The following is a 22075-nucleotide window of genomic DNA, read 5'->3' as shown; positions in this document are numbered from 1 at the left end:
TCTGGGAGCAAGTGGTCCCTTTACAGATGTACCTGGGGGATGTCCCTTCCCTGTCTCCCTGCCACTTCTCCCAGCTGCCCACTGTCTCTCTGCCTGACTCTTCTCGGCCACCTAGCCCTGATGTGTCTGGGAAAAACCCTTTTGATGTTAGCTTTAATGCCTTTAGCAAGCTGCATGTCAGAAAGTGCCGTGCAATAATTTCCCACCTAACTTGTCACAACTTATGCTCTCTCATGTTTTCCTAATTTTAATTATTATAACAGTTTAATTACTATAGCAGCTAATTTGCGTCACTTTAAAAACTAGATTTTAAATTGCAGCATTTATGTGAAAATCTAAGTAATTCCTAAGGGATGGCTGCTTGTCTCTACTGTAAAAAATTACAGGTAAAAGTGTCTTAACAACTAAATTGCTTTTCTATAGTCACCTTACCTTTAATGCTTTTTAAAACATTTCTGAGCCATCAAAGATGCTGGCTCATGGTACTTGGCTTGTTCTTGCAAGATGCCTTGGAGATAAGAATAATCAATTTAACCTGTTGCCCATTCTACCATTGATACAGTGATTTAGTCTAAGAAAAAAGTACAACAGCTTTATTTGAAGACTGAAAATACGATTGTGCTCCTAAAAGCTAAGTGAATAGTCAGCTCTGTGATCTGCTCCATACTGTTCCTGTGTCTTCAATGCCAAATATGATTAATTTTCAATTAAGAGACGTTTCTCGCTAAACAGTGGCCCTGAAAACATACTGTGGGACACAGTGATAATTGAGCTAAATTCTCAGTTGTTTTGGTCCTATTATTAATAAAAGTTTTTTATATTCCACCCTCAGCCACCTTGTGCAGCTTGCTTGTTTCTGTGTAGGTGAAATGAAGACATCTTCAAATATACCAGAGCTGTACCTGGGAACAGAACCACACCAATTAACTGGGATTCAATAGCTCCTTCTGTATGCCTTCTGTTGCCTGGAGAGAGGTCAAAGTTGTCAAAGAAGCAATCTGAATAATCTGTTACTGCTGTAATTTTTGTTTAAATGCTATTTTTAAAGCAGCAGCAGTAACAGAGGTTTAGCTGAAATGCTATTGATTAAAATAGCATTATGATTTTATTTAGGAAGTTATTCAAGAAGGAATGAACTATCACTGCAAGCTTTAACTGCCTGTCATTAAAATCTCTGTGGTATATTGTCATCAGTAACCCTGGATTATTTATGAGATATCACTAATGTTGTATCCGAATGCAGCTATCCCTCTGTGCCAGAGCTTTAACAAAGCTGGCTATCCATAGGTTTTCCATTTTGTGATACTAGGAACAGGAAATATTCAAAAGATGCATCAGGGAATCAACCTCAGATGAGCAGCAGGAGTGCACTTATAAACCGTAACATCTTTAGTGACTGATATGCTCATTAGATAAACACAACAGTTGCTTGGAAGGTATTAGCACCAAGCCTTCAAAATGATCTGACTACACATGAATTCATACACAGGAATTCTTGATGTGTGAGATGTAAGGGCTTGTCTGACTGGTCCCTTGGGATTTAGAACATAAATACGTTTTGTTTTTACCGCAACATGGCATGAAATTACATCTTTGCAGCTTTAATCCAAAACCAGACAGCCCATCAATAGATCTGATGAAAGGAAATGGAATGCAAGTGACATGAATAGGTGGGATGAAATGCAAATTCTGTAGGCTGAAATCATGGAATTGCACTAAAAGACAAAGATGATGCATCAGGCGGTCTCAGTCTTCATAATCCTACAGACGTACAGAAACTTTAGAGGGGGAAACTCTGTTAATGATAGAGAGGCTCTGATGAGCATGCAAAAAATAAAATTTGTTTGGCTTCAGGCAAAGACCCTGCCATTTGACAGGAAAGAGAAATACAAAAAAGGTGCAGGAGAGGAATAGGAAAAAGGTAGCAGATTGCAGAGCACAAGCTCGGTATACGCACATGTTGTAGCTCAAAGAAAGGGAAGATGAAGTAATTCTACAAAAAATGCTCAGCCTGTCTCTACAATACATTGTAGTTTGTCAGAGCCAGTCTATGAACTCATGTGTCCAGAAACTTTACTAGAGGAGGAATATTAGATCTAGGTTTTTCAAACAATGATTTAAGGGAACATGGACTTCACTTTCCACTACAACTGATTCTGAGCAGAGCCTTTGCAAATACAACTCCCATGAAAATCCAAGCCTAAAATAAGGATTTAAAATCAGTATTGTAATTAGCAAGAAGAGAAACCATATCCTTCTTTGCCATCATCGGTGATGAGATCTGGAAGGCAGCCAACCTCCTTGAATGCCAGAAGCACTGGGAAGGGGAACTACGGATCAACAGTAGCCTCATTCCTCATTTCTCCAGTTCATGAACCATGCCCATGATCCTGGCCTGCCAATATGAAGTATGTAAATTTCTCACCTGATCTAAGTGATTACTGCTGGTGCTGCTGTACTTACCAAGTCAACCACTGCTCTTGACTCCAGGAGAAAGCAGAGCCACAGCAATGTGTTTGGCAAACGGACATATAAATCTCACTTCCCTGCACTGTAGGCTCAGGGAGCAGATCCACCCAGACTGAGCACCGATGTCACGTCAGGCTGTCAGCTGCCTCACTTTTCATCTCAAAATGCCAATTCATTTGGGGCCACAAGATATATTTATAGGCAACTGCTCTGCTGTGTAACCATGCACGTAACAGCTAACTCAATCTGACAAGTACATGCTAGCAAGGAACAGTAAATAGAAAGGACTTGAGCCTGGATGTATACAAGCTCCATGTGGATTGGAAAGCCACACCAAACTCTCTTGCCACACCTTTACTCCTGATTCCATTTTAGCAATGACACTGATACTATCTTGGATAAATCTTTTAGTGGCACAGTTATGGTTTTCATGTCACACACACATTGTCTGGAGTGTCTTCACCTTCCTCAGCAGAACAAGAACCACAGCTGTTATAACACTGTCAATCTTTGCTTCAGAACTCACCACAGAGAAGTTTTGTTTCTGAGACAAATATTTCGAAGACCTACAGGATCTTTTGAAAAACAGAGTCATGAGAAAGCCCAGAAGTGCTCAAAACTTTCCAAGAGCTCCTAGTTTTAAAACAGCTTAGTTTATTCACAATAAGATTTCAAACCTCTGGAAGACAGAAAACAACATATTTTTCTTTTATGGGACTGAAAAAAGAAAGGATACTTTCACTGACTATGCTTATCACTCATGGGTGTATCCACTATCTTCAAGGCATCCTGGATCAGGCAGCAAGGTTTTGTCCCTGCTCTCCAAACCTTGTATTTTCATGGCTGAAGAGCTAGATAATAAATCTACAGCTTCTGATAGTGACTTCAGTTTTATAAAACAGACCAAGGAACACATTAGTTGTGCAGAATGTCCTAGATGCTATCGACCTAATAAAAAAGAAATGTCCTCTGGGATATGCACTGTGACTCTTCCTCTTTCCCTGACTGTCTTGCACACAGAGAACAGGGAATTTCTTTTACAAGAAACAAACTTACAATTAAACACTCTTCCTAGGTCTTAAACTGTTACGTTTTAGCATACACATTGTTTCATAGTGTTCCTCTATGCAATATTGAAAGTTGAGACTTCAAAGGGAGAAGAGAAGAATGGTCTGTTCACGTTTTCTATTTTCAGAAGAGGATGTTGGGTGATAAGAAAACGCCACCCAGGCAGAATGTAAAACCACATGTGCTGTTAGCACTGGGATCACTGCAAACATGGGTAGATCGCTCCACCTGCTGGACAAAGCTTCTCTGCTCACACACACAGTTTGCCTGACATCAGAGATGGGAACCTGCTACAGAAGTGTTACACACGGAATTACTTCCCAAATCCAACCTCATGTTCTACCTCCACGTGAAATTTAGAATTTTCCTCTTCGGTAGAAAATTTTCAGTCAGTGACTCCTCTTCAAAGTATTACTTAAGGAAAACACAAAGCTCTCCCAGAGGGCAAGGCAAAAGAAAAGACAGTGTATTTGGAGTCTCCAAAGCCTTTAAACATTTGAATGCGTTCAAAGTTTTAGAAGTGATGCAAAAAACCAAAAAATAACCACCCACCCAAAACCAACCCAAACAAGAAAAACCCACCACAAAACCCCCTCAGTATTTAAATTGAAACTAATCCATGCTGATTTTATTCTCACATCAGGAGTGCAGGTGCTTGTAGGAGAGAGAGGGTTTAGCACAGAAGATGAGCCAGTGTATTCCCTTTCCACTTAGTAGTCACAACCCTTTCAGAAAGTATAGCTCACAAGAAGCCAGCAGACTAAGAAGCCTCAGATAATGTGTCCTAATTTCTTCTTTCCTTTCATTTTGTGCTGAACAAAGGCAGAATGTAAGATGGTAAGATGATCACTATTTAAAGACACCACACAAAAAGCACTGCCTCCTTCCACAGAGTCCTACGATCATTTCTTTCTCAGAGTTTTTGCTCTTGGAGGTGGTGCCTGTAAAGACATTCACTACAATCTCTCTGAGAGAAAAAACCCTTGGTTCCTGAACTTTTACACATGCGTAACATCTGAACCATCTGAAGGCACGTCCCACCTTCAGTGCTGGCCTGGCACAGGAGTGATTTCGGCACAGTGCAGAGACTGCTGAGCTTGATTCCATCCTTCTCCTAACTCCATCAAAAATTCCCTGCTTCTTAGGACCTCAGCTCTCCAATAAAGACAAATGGCAGCATCCTCTCCTTACTGAGTTTAAAGAGAAGGGGAAACTTATCAATAGAAAATGTCACGACTGTAACATTAACATTCATGAACATAACAGATTTTAAAAAAAAAGGTTTATATTACCTGGTATAATATTACTACTACAGTTTAAAACATTCCCTGTAAGTGCAATTCTTAAGAGAATCAAATTTTCATTGAATTAAAAAAATATATACTTTTTACAGTTTGTTTACCTGAACAATATTATTTTCTTTCAGCTGACAATGTGACTTATTTCATTGCACTCAATAAAATTCACTGTCTGAAAAGCTTAAAGTCAGTCTTCTTGTTGTAGAGTAAGGCCTACACATTCTCCATGCAAAATGCAACTTTGAGGAAACAAAGGGGTTTTTTCCTGGTTTTGGGAAGAAATGTTTTTATAGGGCTTCTGGTGCCAAACAAAATTTATGAACTCCCGCAGAGAGGTGTGAGGACATGGGTCATTTCTGAGGTGATAAAAAACCATTTTATTGCCTATTGTTTTACACTAGATGCTGTTAGCTTTTACCCCATGCCATTGAAGTTGACAAGACACAAGAAAAGTCTGTTTTGCTGAGCATAGTATGTACTTTTTGCCTCTTAAAAACACCAAAGATATGAAACCCACATGTGCCCATTTCAAAAGAAACTGTGTAAGTATTCTCTGTGTTCTGGCTACCAGACAGGTTGCAGAAATGAGCTACAGCCAGCAAAAATGAACAGGACTGACCAATGCTTTTTTTCCTTTAGTTGTGCTCCTGGTGAGTGAGGATTTTATATGTCAAGTTTTATTATAACTATTTCAGACCTTTCAAAGAGTTAAGGAATACTTTCAAATTTTGCAATAAATAAAATCTAAGACTCTGCAATTGGATCCTATCTGCTTCAATGCTAGTGAAAAAAGATTTTGAGCAAATTTTACTGTGTTAGCAAATATCTTCTTAAAATTTATTCTACCCATCTATTCATCCATCAATTTCACAATCTGTCTGCTGCCCCCATTCCTGGCCTTTTAGTCTCTTGTCAAAGCCAGTTTTGGCTGCCAAGGCAAGACAAGTTTGTAACTTTAGACAAGACAGGCATCAAAATAGAGTTCTTTTGCAATTTCTTGACTTGGTATTAACATTAAGAAAACACTTCATTTCAAGGAGAGAACGGAAACGCAGAAAAACAGGAAGCCCATGGCTTTAAAGTATTGTACAAGATAAAACCAGATTGGTTCCAATGAAAACTTTAGCACCACAAAGAGCTTTCACATTTTGTTATACATGGTTATAAAACACACAAGTCAATATATTTGCAATATGGAATAGCTGAAGGCAACATTTTGTTAATGCAATGCAGGAAGTTATCCTCCTAGTCTCCCCTGACATTTTCTGTCATGCTGAATTGACAAGTTTTTAAAATATTTTACCTTTCTTCACAGTTTTCTTCTGCCAGCTTATGTCAGACAAATCATTAGCATCAACAAGAGAGCACTTAATTCGTATTGCTTTAAGCAGTTATCTGTGTCATCAGGTATACAGATACACAATAGCACTCTGCTCTCTGATGAAAATGTCCCACTATCTCTCTGACCACAGAGCCACAGTTTTAATGATCTGCTTCAGAACGACAGCAGAAAAATATTTTTGAAGCTAAAACAACTACAGGCTTTGTTTTCTCCTAAGAGAACACTGAGCAAGAGTTTCTTGATAAATGTTATTATAGTGTTTCAGATGAGAAATTTTACTACAGACACAAAAGAAACAAAGAACTTTGAATATGGCCTGCACAGTTCAAAGGAACAGAGATGAGAAAAAGTTTTCTAGATTTCCTGATTTCTATAGTATCAACCTACACTGAAGGTTTCCAATACTAAGAAGTTTGCTTAGATGGGAGTTACAGTGATCTGGTGACAAGCCAAAGCACCTGCATGTGAGCAAGGAGAGTCCCAACTTTGGGAAGAAGGGGTTTAACCCACAGCTCCTGCAGATGTATCTTAAATGTGTATGTGGTTTTATGGGTTTGAAAACACCAGGCATTTTGCTTCCTATAGCAGGAAGGTGCTTTTAATATGGTTTAGATTATGATGGGACAGCAATCACCGATTTCCTACTGTGATTTCTAATCTATGTAATCCTAAAAAGCAATACTGGATTGAAATTGTCTTTCTTCAGCTACTTTTTGCTTCGAGGCAGCTCTACAAGCCCAGTTTTTGAATTGCCCCTAATCCAGAACTGCTTATTGCAGTGGACTCTGGTGCAGATATTCACAGACTTGGAAATGAATCACATTTCTGTACTCGTCCTTCACTGTGTTTTCCTCATCTTGTTATATTTAGCTGATGAAAGATAAGTTGGAGAAAAGCTTTCTTTATGCAGAAAGAGGAAAGACTGCCATAAGAGACTAAGAGCAGCAGGTCAGCAGACAATACTTTAAACTGTATAGATTTAATCTGCAAGTGTTAGTTGCAAGAAAAGGTCAATTTTGGCCCAAGTTATCTGCTGATTTGTGGGACCACCACACAGCTGGCAAAACAACATGTCTTCTTCCAAGCACTGCATGATGCAACAGCAGAGGGTGTTGCAGATCAGGCCTAAGATGCCCTGAGGAGAACAAAATAGGACTTCTTACACACCACTTGAATACTTTTTATTTTTCTGGCTGATTCTGTTAAGGTTTTTTTTGTAAGCACCAACTCAGAAATAACCAGAAAATAATTATGATAGAAAAAAACCCCTCAAACATATGTATGCATGAAAAGAGGAGGAGAGAGTTAACACAAGGAAACTGTTTTCTTACTAGTATGCCCAGTCAATAAGTGAATGGGAAAGATAAAATAAAGATTTAATCCACCTAGGGAATACTGAAGTAAAGTGGTGAATCTTTAGACATGACACAAGACCCGTCTTACACATGAAATCCCAGAGGAAATCACTGTCCTGAAACAGGTGATCAAATTTCCTTCAGATACTGGAAAATACACAGAGAAGAGAAAGATTAACCAGCACTTAATGATTCTGGCAGGTTGCTTATTTCCCACCTGACAATTTCTAGGGCACCCCAATGCAAATCAAAACCCTGTGTGCTGCTTATAAGCTTCCCCCATAGTAAAAGAAATGAAAATATATGGTGCACAGAGCAGCTAAGAAGGCATATAGACTCTCAAAGGAAAGTCTCATGGCAGAGAGAGCACATCATTCTATTGATCCCCCTGCCTTCCTTTTGTCTAACATCCCTACAGGGACACCTTGGAGACCAAAACGTGCAAACGTTTAGGATGACTTCCACATACTACAAACATAGGTATTTTTATTTTTTAAGTTATAAAGATAAGGGAAATAACTGATCCCAAACTGGGCGTTGCTCTCATGTCAGTACAATACTCTCTTTATGTCTGTTACTGAGCAAAATCGCTCTAAGGCTGGACATGACACTCCCACCTTCCAAACAGCTGCCTTAACTGCCTTATTGCAAGCAGATAATGACCCTCTGCAATCATATTCAGAGAAGGAATGTCATACTTTCCCTAGTATCTGTATCACTGCTAAATACAGAATTTCCAAAGATGCATCCCGGGAGAAGGGTTTGGTGAACAGTCACGCATAAATCCTGGTTATGGATAGAAACCCATAATTTCTCCAAAGTGATTGACTACTGTAATTTCTGTTCACAGTCAGAAGCCAGCCATCAGCTGCATACATTACAAACTAAATTCAATCTTTGTTCCATGTGCTTTTAATATACAGCTTGGTACAAAACACATATTAATGGCTGTAGGCATTTCACACTGACACAAATGCAACCGAATCACAAAGGAAGAAGGGAAGTTTTACCCCTGCTTGGTTCATACAATGTTGATGAGCCAGTCAAATGTAAGCAAGAAATCAATTCTGCTGGAATGACATGCACAGCCCTCCAGAAGCATCATATTTATTTTTAGGCATAGGACACAAGACTGCCTTTTAAAGAAGTCAGCAATAAATAAGTGTTGGAGGGATGAATTGACAGAGGGAACCCTTTCAGAATGCCCACGGGGTGCAAATTAAGCAGTAGATTGAGTGCCCTCCATTTTCATTTCTCTACTCCAGTCTCCTAAGCCTCTTTCCTCAGTATGCTTTGTACTGGAAGTGCTGTAAATACACATTCTTATTTGTACTTCACCTAAACTCAGCTCAACTGAAGGTTCATTTCATTTCAACTCGTAGTCAAGGCTGAACTTGGTCCTAGAGAATCTCCAAAGTGTCCAGCTCCCCAAACCATTTCTTGAAGGTTTCTTTAAGTACATATTGCTGACACCATTTTGGGAATATTTTGACAGTATTATTTGAGAACTGAGTATGACAATTAAAAGAAGGAAAAGCCACTCCAGTGGAAAATGGGAAGCTTTCTAGCATGTGGAAAGATCACTGAGCAACAAGTGCTTGCAAGGAAAGAAAACCACACAGTAACATTAAAGATAAAAGTGGAATATGTGACCTTCCCCATTAATCAAATCTGCTCCCTAAAAGGGAGATAAACTTCCTCATTGACTGAACAAGAAAGAAACATGTACCCTTCAGCAGCCATTCAGATTTTGCTGAAGTTTCCGTAAGAATAGCTTTTTAATGAAAAAAGTTACCTGGATTTTTGTAGATGCTAAGCACATCCTTGAAATAATGAGGTAAGAATCTTTCTAATAAAAGCAGCACATCCTCCAACTCCTCCAGAATGCCCACAAGCAGAAAATTTTCATTAACATTCAGCTTTGCTCTTTCAAGGGCCCATTCACCAGGCTCCCTGTATGAAATTGATGGGGGAAGAACAGATGGAGGAGGGAAAAAGAAAAGTTTAATTATGCATTTACTTCTCAAATTCAAGCCAAGAACAAAAGTGAATAAAAAAAATATTCAGTGCTATACTTAGAACAAAAAAAGACCCCCCACCAAACCTGAGCAGCTTACTGAGCTTTTCCCCGCAACATCTAAAATTGGCTTGGCATGTAAAAACAGGATCACATTAAAAGGAGGCTAATCACTGTGTGAAAGTACTCCATTCTGAAGACATCTTTTGCCGAGCTGTTTATCAGCTCAAACTTGTGAACTTTGGTATTTCAACTTGGAAGCAGCACAAATTGTCTGATGGGAGGAATGACTGCCCTGGGTGTTGGAAGGTGCTGAGGGGTGGTGGTATCCCTAAACCACATCAGCAGAACTGTTGGGACCAATGTCCACTGCCTGCTGTTACTTGGTGAATCCTACACAGGACACTATCATTTTCCACCTTGTCCTTCATTTTAACTTCTGCCAAAGTCTCCAGGATCTTCCCTTTCCCTGTTATTACCCCTGATTCCCCTGTAGTTTTGCTACAGGGTTTGCTTTTTTTTTTTTTGCTGTGACTGATACTGGTTTTTAAGAACAGTTTAGGGTTCTTCTATCTTTTCTCCCAGTGGGAGAAGCTGGCAGAACCTCGGTACATCTTTACGCTTCCCTTTTCCCAAAAGCATCATGTGGTTAGACAACCTTATGAATCCCAAATCCCATATACTAATTCATATTAGTTATGTTCTGGGAGCAGCAGTGTCCCGGTTTGAGACAAGTTCGGAGGAACGTCCAAAATGGATGTCCTCTGATAGAAGGCAGGTTACAGCCATCCCTCCCCCACCAGGTTCGGGAAAAATTTTCCTTGGAGGAAAGTGAAAGGGAAGAAAACTATTTATTTAACAGACACAATGCACAATGGGAAAAGAATAATGCTAAATAATAAAACCTCTTGCTGTGGAGAGAACCTGGTAAATTCAGTCCTTTCTGTGTGTGTAGTCTCTCTCGCTCTTCGGAGCTGGGTCGGCCTGGGCCCCCCTCCAGGCCTCAGTGGAAAGTTCTGAACAGTTCCAGAAGAGGAGAATAAGAAGAAGCCAAAGTCCCAGGGAGAAAAACAGTTTAATTCTCCATCTCTCTCTGGAGAAAACAGAGCTGAAAGCTGGCTGAAAAGCAGCAAAGGATGCTTCCTCCGCTCTTGCTGCCGCAGAAGCACGCAGAGAGATAGAGAGACCTTGGAGCACAAACTGCTTCAAAAAGTCCGCCTGGCTTTTTTCTTTCTCTCACACCCAGATTTAAAAGACTCGGAAAGGCACAGGACTCATGCCTGGGCACAGAGCGGCAATAGGGGATACACATCATAAAGTCACTCCAAGACATTCCACCTCTTATCCCGTATCGTCGGCTCTACACACACACATTAATACATACATATACATATACAGCTGTGTACAAACAGTGACAGTGACACTCAGCAAGCAGTGGTATACAGGCATTCCACATTACAGGTGGTTTTCACCCTTCACATGGTACACAGCATGTTATTCCATCTCTCTGCATTACCCACCATGTGCAATCAGGTCCCTGAGCAAAGACAACCCCATGGATGGGTTTGTCTGTACTCGAGGCAGAATTAATCCAAACAGTCTTTCCTAACCATCCTCTGACATGCACTACAGGGACCTTATCTCCATCTACTGTATGCAGGGATTCAGACTGGGCTGGAGCAGCTCTATTGGTGGAACCTCGGGTGTTAACTAGCCAAGTGGCCTTTGCTAGATGCTGCTCCCAGTTTTTGAAAGTTCTCCCACCCAATGCCTTCAAGGTGGTTTTCAACAATCCATTGCACCATTCCACTTTGCCTGCAGCTGGTGCATGGTAAGGGATATGGTACACCCACTCAATGCCATGTTCCCTAGCCCAGGTGTTTATAAGTCTGTTCTTGAAATGAGTCCCATTGTCAGACTCGATTCTCTCAGGGGTGCCATGCCTCCAAAGGACTTGCTTTTCCAGGCCCAGGATGGTGTTTCGGGCAGTAGCATGAGGCACAGGATAGGTCTCCAGCCATCCTGTGGTGGCTTCTACCATTGTGAGCACATAGCGCTTGCCTTGGCGGGTTTGAGGCAGTGTGATGTAATCAATCTGCCAGGCCTCCCCATACTTGTATTTGGACCATCGCCCGCCATACCACAGAGGCTTCACCCGCTTGGCCTGCTTGATTGCAGAGCATGTCTCACAGTCATGGATAAGCTGGGAGATACTGTCCATGGTTAGATCCACCCCCTGGTCTTGTGCCCACCTATAGGTGGCATCTCTGCCTTGATGACCTGAGGCATCATGGGCCCATCGAGCTAGGAACAACTCTCCCTTGTGTTTCCAGTCCAAGTCTACCTGTGACACTTCTATCTCTGCAGCCTGATCTACCTGCTCGTTGTTTTGGTGTTCTTCATTAGCCCTACTCTTGGGGACATGGGCATCTACGTGGCGGACTTTCACAACCAGCTTTCTTACTCGGGCAGCGATGTCTTTCCACTCTTCAGCAGCCCAGATTGGTTTTCCCCTATGCTGCCAATTAGCCTTTTCCCACTTTTCCAGCCATCCCCACAGAGCATTGGCTACCATCCACGAATCGGTGTAAAGGTAGAGCTTTGGCCACTTCTCTCTTTTAGCAATGTCCAGGGCCAGCTGAATGGCTTTGAGTTCGGCAAGTTGGCTCGATCCACCTTCTCCTTCAGTAGCTTCTGCAACCTATTGTGTGGGACTCCATATGGCTGCTTTCCATTTTCATTTCACCCCTACGTTGCAACAGGATCCGTCAGTGAAAAGAGCATAGTGTGTGTCTTCTGATGGCAGTTGGTTGTAGGGTGGAGCTTCTTCAGCACACATCACTTGTTCTTGTTCTTCCTCATCACTGAGACCAAAGTTTTCACCTTTGGGCCAATTTGTGATTATTTCCAAGACCCTAGGGCGATTCAGTTTTCCGATACAGGCACGCTGTGTGATGAGAGCAATCCATTTGCTCCATGTGGCACTGGTGGCATGGTGGGTAGAGGGAACCTTTCCCTTGAACATCCACCCCAGCACTGGTAGTCGGGGTGCCAGGAGGAGTTGTGCCTCAGTGCCGATTACCTCTGAGGCGGCTTGGACTCCTTCACAGGCTTGCAAGATTTCTTTCTCTGTTGGAGTGTAGTTGGCTTCAGACCCTCTGTAGCTTCGGCTCCAGGTCAGACCATTGTTCCTGGCTGCAGAATAGAGCATGTTCTTCACTTCGGGTCCTGTCCTGACTGTGCTAAGGACTACTGCATGAGCGATTTCCTGCTTGATCTGGGCAAAGGCTTGTTGCTGTTCAGGGCCCCAGTGGAAATCATTCTTCTTGCAGGTAACTAGGTAGAGAGGGCTCACGATCTGGCTGTACTTGGGAATGTGCATTCTCCAGAAACCTATGGCACCTAGGAAAGCCTGTGTTTCCTTCTTGTTGGTTGGTGGAGACATTGCAGTAATCTTATTGATGACCTCGGTGGGAATCGGATGCCATCCATCTTGCCACTTCACTCCCAGGAACTGAATCACTTGAGCAGGCTCCTTGACTTTGCTCTTCTTGATGGCAAAACCGGCTTCCAGGAGAATTTGGATGATTTTCTCTCCTTTCTCAAACACTTCTGTTGTGCTGTTCCCCCACACAATGATGTCATCAATGTACTGCAGATGTTCTGGAGCCCCACCCTTTTCCAGTGCAGTCTGGATCAGTCCGTGGCAGATGGTGGGACTGTGCTTGCACCCCCCTGGGGCAACTGATTCCAGGTTTACTGCACACCCTTCCAGGTGAAGGCAAACTGAGGCCTGCACTCTGGTGCCAGAGGAATGGAGAAAAATGCTTTAGCAATGTCAATAGTGGCATACCACTTCGCTGCTTTGGACTCCAGCTCGTACTGGAGCTCCAACATGTCTGGCACGGCAGCGCTCAGTGGTGGAGTCACTTCATTCAAGGCATAATAGTCCACAGTCAATCTCCATTCTCCTTCAGATTTGCGCACAGGCCAGATGGGACTATTGAAGGGTGAGTGGGTCTTGCTGACCACCCCTTGGCTCTCCAGATCACGGATCATCTTGTGGATGGGAATCACAGCATCTCGAGTTGCCCGGTACTGTTGGCAATGCACTGTCAAGGTGGCAATTGGTACTCTTTGTTCTTCCCCCTTCAGAAGGCCTCCTGCAGACGGGTTCTCTGATAGCCCAGGCAAAGTGTTCAATTGCTTAATTGCCCTCTGTCTCCACAGCAGCTATCCCAAAAGCCCACCTGAGTCCCTTTGGGTCTCTGAAATACCCACTTCGGAGGAAGTCTATGCCCAAAATGCACGGGGCCTCTGGACCAGTCACAATGAGATGTTTCTTCCACTCTTTTCCGGTCAGGCTCACCTCAGCTTCCACCAGGGTCAAATCTTGTGATCCACCTTTCACGCCAGCAAGAGAAACAGATTCTGCCCCCACATGTTGCGATGGGATTATTGTGCACTGTGCACCACTATCAACCAAGGCATCATATTTTTGTGGTTCTGATGTGCCAGGCCAATGAATCCACACAGTCCAAAAAATACGGTTTTCCCTGGTCTCTACCTGGCTAGAGGCAGGGCCCCTCTAGTTCTGGTTATCCTTCCTTCCCTGGCCATACCTTTTAGAGGTTCCTTCAAGGGGATCAGACATGTCATCTTCTCTTCCCTCATATATGGCAGTTCGGCTATGGGCAACTGGAGCTACTTCCTTTCTGGTGGAACTTTCTTTCTGAGTCTTGCACTCCTTCAATTCATGCACTCGCGCTGCCAGAGCAGAAGTGGGTTGTCTATCCCACCTCTTCATGTTTTCCCCACTATCGCACGGGAAGAACCACAGCTCACCTCATGGGATGAACCTTCTCTCTCTAGCTGGAGGACATCTGCGTCTGGTAACAGAATCTCTGATCTGTACCACTGAGATTTGGAGAAGGCCCTCGTTGATCTCCTTCTTGAGTTCCTGGTGATTCTTCTCTATCTTATTTTCCACTTTCTGCAGATGTGCTTCCACAGCTGCAATTCTTGCATGTGCTGGGCCATGCACGGCATCTGCATATGCTCAGAGCTTTGTCACCATATGCTGCATGGTCTCATTCCCACTGTCAGCCAGTTTCATTACTGCTAAAGCAGAAGTGTATTCTTGTGGCCCAACTTGTATGAGCTTTCACCACATCACTGGATTAACTCTGACCCAGTCTGGACTCCTCAATCCGGGGTCATCTGTGCAGACAATCTCTACCACCGTTAGTTCTCTCAAGTGTTGGATCCTTTGTCCTATGGTCTTCCACTGCGTTTGCTGCATATAGAAATCGTCTGCGCACAGGTATCTATCCCTCACGCCACTCAAGACCTGTGTCCAGAGACTGATAGACTCAGCCCTCCTTATTATTGCTTGGTCAATAGCTGGATCATGTGACAGGGATCCCAAATGCCTCGCTTCAGCACTGTCCAGCATTCTATCATCTCCTGCCGTGTCCCAAATACAGACCATCCAACTTATTATGCATTCATCAGACCATCGGGTGTAGTCCTTTGTTAGGCTACGAAGGTCCTTTATGGACATGGACTCAGTAATAGTTTCTGTGCCTGAGTCAGTTGGTGGCTTTGAGGTTCCTTCCCCTGCATCATCATCATCTTTCACTGGGCGATCAGTTTTGGTTGTGTGCTTTTTCCTTGTGACAGGAGCCACTGTCAATGGCTTAGAGTCTCCATCTGGTTTGGGCTTCCTGTCTGGTGTGGCTGCAGCCTGAGTGACTGGGGTGTCTGCAGGCTTTGCTGATTTATCTTCCTGCCCCTCTACCTTTAGCTGCTGCTCTACAGTACCTAGCAGTGTGCGATAGGTATATGTCAAGGCCCAACATATTGCAATGAGCTTTTTCTCATTAGAATTGTCATTGCATTTCTCTTTCAGGTATTTCCCCACCACAGCTGGGTTCTGAATTTGCCCAGGGGGAAAATTCCAAGCTACTGGGTCAGAGAATTTCTTCAGGGTTTGGCCCATATCCTCCCATTCCCCACACCACTCAGGATTTTCCATGCTGGGTTAGGTGTCTCATCAGTCACCCTGGAAATCTCAGCCCTGATTCTAGACAAACTGCAAACCATATAGAGGAAGCCTACCAGATAAAATACCAGGAAGGCGGTCTCTTTAATATTCAGGGGAAACTGAACATTCTCAAAAGATAATGTATTAAATTTAAAGGGGAAGGAGATGAAAGGATGGGAAACCCCATCTCCTCCTCTAACAAACTGGGTGCAATTACTAATAAACCCCCAAAACAGGCTACTGAAACTAGGACTGGGATTAGGACGGAGAAACCACAAATCATATACATTTTGAACAGCTGCCTGTACCTCGGTTAACTTCTTATAAATCATTATCACTGAGCACAGCAAAATAGAAATCTGGATTCATGACCCTGCTTGGTAAAAGTTATGTACCAGGGACAAAATCTGAGCAATCTGTGGATAGGCAAACAGGCCTAGGGACCAGAAAGACATTAGTACCTCAAACCAGAGAGACAGTATGAACTCAACCAACATGGTGACTACTCTACCCCAATACAAAGCAATTAAAACCAAACCAAAATGTAATTACTACCGTTTTTTTCATTTTCCTCTGAGCCACGCGCTGGGCGCTACTAATTATTTGTCCCAGTTTGAGACAAGTTCGGAGGAACGTCCAAAATGGATGTCCTCTGATAGAAGGCAGGTTACAGCCATCCCTCCCCCACCAGGTTCGGGAAAAATTTTCCTTGGAGGAAAGTGAAAGGGAAGAAAACTATTTATTTAACAGACACAATGCACAATGGGAAAAGAATAATGCTAAATAATAAAACCTCTTGCTGTGGAGAGAACCTGGTAAATTCAGTCCTTTCTGTGTGTGTAGTCTCTCTCGCTCTTTGGAGCTGTAGTCTCTCTCTCTCAGCTTCTTTGGAGCTGGGTCGGCCTGGGCTTCCTCTAGCCCTCAGTGGAAAGTTCTGAAGAGTTCCAGAAGAAAAGAAGAAGCCAAAGTCCCAGGGAGAAAAAAAATTTAATTCTCCATCTCTCTCTGGAGAAACAGAGCCGAAAGCTGGCTGAAAAGCAGCAAAGGATGCTTCCTCCGCTCTTGCTGCTGTAGAAGCACGCAGAGAGATAGAGAGACCTTGGAGCACAAACTGCTTCGAGAAGTTCACCTGGCTTTTTTTTTTTCTTTCTCTTGCACCCAGTTTTAAAGACACGTAAAGGCACAGGATCCATGTCTGGGCACAAGAGCGGCGATAGGGGATACACTTCATAAAGTCACCCCAAGACAAGCAGTCATCATTCATACTGAGACAAGGCATAATGCCAGTGTCCCAAGCCAAAGGAAATCAGTTGCCCATACTGCCTGGGAGCGGCTGAAAATCACACCTCTTCCCTGACTTCATTAGGTTATTGTGGAGCCTACGAAATAGTGAATTTAACATTTATCTGAATACTACTTTCTACTCCTACTAGAGCAGACTTGTAGGAGGTTTTTCATGCTCTACCATGTTCTGTGCACTGATCTGCTTTCTGGAAGAGCAAAGTGTCCTAACAAACACTATGAGCCTCCTGTTTGTAGCTCCTTGTGGGATTAAGATGTAGGTGAAGGAAGTGCAAGGACATGACAGGAGACAGATCTTCAACAAGGTATAAAACAGTACTTCAATATGCTGCTTGGGAACCTCAGAGAGATATGTTGTGGAAGTATTCAGGCATGTGACTGTTAATGGAATTACTCATGCACACAAGTTCAATGTGCAATCATAAGCATTTGCAAAGAAAGCCAAAATATGTTAATAAAAAATGTGTAATGTAAATGAAGTAATAAACCTGTTTTGTTTCTTATATATAACTTCACTTAAGCCAAAAAAATAAGGCAGGATTTTACAACAAAGATATTTAGAAATGAAGACAAAAGAAGTAACACATTTTCACTTGTTTTTGCTGCTACCAGAAGTATGGCTTTTGAAAGAAGTTCTGGAAAATGTGCAGTTGTTTCATTATGGAGAAGCCTGAATAATACAGAAACAGAATAGTCTGAAGTTGAACAAGCCTAACAAAGAACATTTGTTATCAACAGTAGAAAAGTATTTAAAACCAAAAAAGTATTTAAAATTATTCATATATTGTTGCATAAAAATTTACTATGGTATCAGTAATACAGCAAAATGAGAATGGCATACACAGAATGTTAAAAATGAGGTAGCTCAATTAAAGCAGTAGAAGGCTGCACTTTACATAGTTTTAAGCATGATTACGGTTTCTTACATGGACAAAGAAACTTGTACTCCTCATATGTAGACCTGATACAAGCATCTGAGCAAATCAAAAACATGTATTACAAAGTTACAGCGCAGATAAAATGAGCAACCCAGAAAAAAATTTCACATAAATACATTTGGATTTGATGAATTATTCATGTTATGAATCAAGAGAATAGTGCTACATTTGCAGTGCCCTCCTTACTTCAAAATAAACGCATGCAGTTACCACATACAGTGCTACATTCCTTGTACTTACATTTCTCTCTTGTACTTCAAATAATGTCATCTCTTTATTACCAGTTTCTGACAAAATGTTGGCAATAGCTATTGCTGAACAAATTGAAATACCTTGCATATATTTACCTGCATCTTGGATGTTGTCCACAGAAATACGGTATGATGTAAAATAACCTGGGATTGGAACATTCAGGGTAGTTTTCAAGGATACATACATTAATGTCCTGTGGGGGAGGAAAGAAAAAAAATTACTGTATTTTCCTTTCTCTATTAGACACTGTTTTCTTTATCTCATACTTTCTATAGTCATCTCAGGGTCAAAGAACTGTGCTGAGGCTATAACAAAAATCTTAAAAGTCATTTATTGGTCCATCTATCTACTTCTAAATAGCAGCAGGGGAAACAAAAAGTTATTTTGTCCTAGAATGCAGAAAGCACTTTTCTCTTCCTTGCTGCAAACCCCACAATTATTATACTGAGATTAGTGTATGATTCAAAGTGGGACACGTTAATCAACTCTCATACTGAGTAATATTTAAAATATGCAGGAGATTATTTTCAGGCTCTTCTTTGTTCTAAATACACCCTGGAGGAAACCTGAAGTAGCAAGAATAAATGAAATTCAAGCAACAATTATTACCTGTTCTCTTTTTTTTTTTTTTAATTCTGCTTCATTCAATGACTGGAATGAAGATATGTAAGCTGTAATTCACACATCTCACTCAACAGTAGAACATACATCACTTTTGGTTACAATTCTGTAAACTTCTCAGATTTTCAGAACTGAGCCTACTGTGCAAAGCCCCACTGAGAAAAGGGGTTATAAGAAAGCATCATTTTCATGAAATATCATTCATCTAATTAGAAGCTATTTATCATTTTTCAAAGAGTAGGCATAGCTACTGAACCCTGAGGAACTGCATTCCATTTATAGCTTTACTTCAGCACAATAAGAAACACGTGGGATTGAATTCCATTATCCTTATCTAATCTAATAGAGCCTTACTCTGCAAGCAGACACACCCACTCCAGAGACATACAGGGCAAAAAATGTGTAAGACAACAAAAGCAAGAAAGGAAGGATCTCACCTCTGCAGAATCAATCTTCACTGTTATTCAGATGTGTGGTTTCACAATGTAATAGGCGTGATACACATCAACATCAAACCAACAACTAAACAAATCCGTATTTTATCAAGTAAATAAAATGGGATAGAGAACATTCCACAACATAGATGTGCTTGGCAGCATGGAAGACACAGACAGCATCCCCTGCTCTCCAGGGGCAGGGCAGGGCACAGGCCTCCAGCATCTGCATCTGAGGCCTCATCAGAGAAAAGCTCTTCCCAGAACTTCAGTTCTCTCACCTAACTACATTAGAGCCCCATTTGGGTGTGTAAGCCTTTTAAAGTACATTTCTGGTTCCTACTCTGTCTCACACTAACGTGAATCCAATTTTATAAGCACATCAGAAGACCTTGGGCTAGGAAGTAAATCACATGGTGAGGAACCATTAAACAAAACAACATAAGAACTGCCAACAGGGATACAAACAATCAATTTCCCCTCCTCCCCACAGTCTATTCAGGGCTTGACTTAAACACACACCAGAAGATTTATGGTCAAGACCTGAATTTTGACATTAAAGACTCTGAGCTGAAGCTAACCAGCCCCCCATTCTCAATGCTATGATTACTAAGAAATCTTAGTGTGGATGTACAGATTGCACAGGCAATGTGCCTCTCTCCGATCATCCCAATCGAGTTTTTTTAACATGAATTACAAATTGCACTTCTTTAAAGGCTTATTGTGCTTTTTACTATAGACACCACCAGAGATGCTTTCAGGGATATATATTTTTGCCTTCCACAAGAACCTAAAGACCTGCAATGAATTAATAAATTGCTTGGATTTTAAAAAATCTGAAATATTGCCCTGACAATGCTTTAAATTATGTCCAAGCTGGCTTGCACTTGATTGATGGATTAGATGGAAGGTAGAGAGAACACCTACATAAGATTTAAAAATCTGTAGCAACACCCAACTAAGTATATTATCTCTTTTCTCACTCTCATACAAAGGCAAATGGACATTAGCTTCCAACAAAGAAACTTACCATTTCTTTGCAAGAATAATGAATATGGTGGGTCAGAAAATATTCTCCGAGAGGAGTATCAATACAAAAGTGTAACCGGGACCTTCTTGTAATTGTGAAAACAGTATTTGATTCACATGGCCAGAGAAACATCTGTACAATAAAAGCAATGTAAATTCACATGGAAAATCGTGCAGCTTTAGCAAGTGAACAGCTGACAGTAACTCAAAAAGAGATTTTTAGTGTCCTTTTTAGAGTAAACTGGTGTAGGATCACTGAAACAACCAGGCGGACTCTAATCTAATCTTCCCCGCTTCTTGTTGATGACTCAAGGTTTAATACAAAGGCCAGGTGAGCTTTCCTACAAACTTACAATCTTTTGCCACACAAGGACATGCATTTCACCTTCCTGACATCAGAAGCACCAGGCTTTCTTTGCAGTAGAAGCACCGCCCCTTCCCAGGCTTTGTTTGCCACCACTGCTGTGATCTGTATTCCAGCTGCTGGAGTGTCCTCATGCATTTGTAGCACATGATCACTCCATGAGATGTGAAATCAGTTTTCAACCAAAAAAAAAGGGTGAAAGAAAGATCAGATGGAGGTATGCTAGTCATTTAAAACTTAAACACCCCTAAAGGAAGATGCCTTTTGGTGCTAGTGGCACTCAGGAATTTCTGGGGTTTTCCTGGTGCATGGAAAACCAAGGTGAAACGACGCTACTCTAGGCACTGTTACTCTGCTATCCTAAGCAACATTAATTGAACCACATTTCCCAGTAAGAACATGCTTTCTCAGCAGAACACAGATCTTTCAGGGCAGAAATGTTTGTGTGTGAGACAAAAATTTGCAAGGTGACAGATGACAGCCTTGCTCATTTAAATCACTGGAGGAGCTTTCTAAAAGAATCATTTTAACACAGTCTGGAAAGATACAGAATGAAACACAGAGGGGTACTTTGATCATAACCCTTCACAAGAAAGAAAGAGGTATTTTACTTTATTCTTCAGCTCCTGGCTACAATTCATATCACTCACATCCCACTAGGCTTGCATCTTCAACAGGGCAGTGGGAGGCCTGGGAATCAGCCCTGGGGCTCCAAGTAACAACAGAAACTGTCTTTCTTTTAAACAGTACTATGTTTTTCTACTCATGTAACAATTTTGTCTGAAAAGTTAAGCCGGTAATTTCTGCTGCGTTCTTCTGTAAAATTGTCTTTGAAATAAAAATCACAACATGCCTTAATTCTTTAATCTGTCGATGAGTCAGACTACTGATCTATCAGAAATAGATCAAAGGTGCATTATTAATATGTTTTTCTGAGATTAATAATAAACTATTTTATTTGCCATAGTGAGCTCATACATGCTATAAGAAGAAGTCAGCACCCAACTAAAAATATTTCATGGAATCACTGAATCATCGGGTTTCGAAGAGACCTTCAAGATCATCTAGTTCAACTGTTAACCCAGTACCACCACAATCACCCCTGAATTATATCCCCAAGTGCCACTTGGGGCACATATCCAGATGCCTCTTTAACACTTCGAGGGATGGTTACTCCATCATCTCCCTGGGCAACTTATTCTGATGTCTAACACCTCTTTCAGTGAATTTTTTTTTTTTTAACTATCTAACCTGAACCTCCCTGATGCAACTTAAGGACATTTCCTCTCATGAAACCTCCTTTCAGGTAGTTGTAGAGAGTGAAGGGCTAAAAAGTTCCTTTGGGACTTCTAAGGCCATCACAAAAAGAGAAAACTTTAAGGTGTTCTTTTTTAGAACAATAAGCAATTTACTGAAGTTAATGTCTTTAACTTATGACAAATACTGTAGCATATACAAAAAGATGTGTCATAAGATTTGAGAATTTGATTTTTTTTCATCCTAATACAAAATCCTAACAGTACTGACAGAAATAGCAACT

General features: G+C 41.5%; 1 protein-coding gene across 2 annotated transcripts in view; it reads right to left on the bottom strand.

The window, feature by feature from the left end:
* The window catches only part of UST (uronyl 2-sulfotransferase), a 169525-nt gene that overhangs the window by 30302 nt on the left and 117148 nt on the right, over nucleotides 1–22075 (bottom strand). For both annotated transcript variants that reach the window (XM_042016511.1, XM_042016512.1), the window contains exons 6-7: nucleotides 18183–18280; nucleotides 9328–9485 (exon numbers count right to left, since the gene is read on the bottom strand). In XM_042016511.1, the coding sequence (XP_041872445.1) occupies nucleotides 9328–9485; nucleotides 18183–18280 (256 nt within the window). The remainder of the gene's footprint in view (nucleotides 1–9327; nucleotides 9486–18182; nucleotides 18281–22075) is intronic.

This window comes from Corvus kubaryi, unplaced genomic scaffold, assembly GCF_017639235.1.
Source record: "Corvus kubaryi isolate FWS band 111438036 unplaced genomic scaffold, C.kubaryi_AGA036_p1.0 split3-73, whole genome shotgun sequence".
Taxonomy (NCBI): Eukaryota; Metazoa; Chordata; class Aves; order Passeriformes; family Corvidae; genus Corvus; species Corvus kubaryi.
Note: the sequence above shows the minus strand (reverse complement) of the source record. Positions and strands in the feature narration are given on the sequence as shown.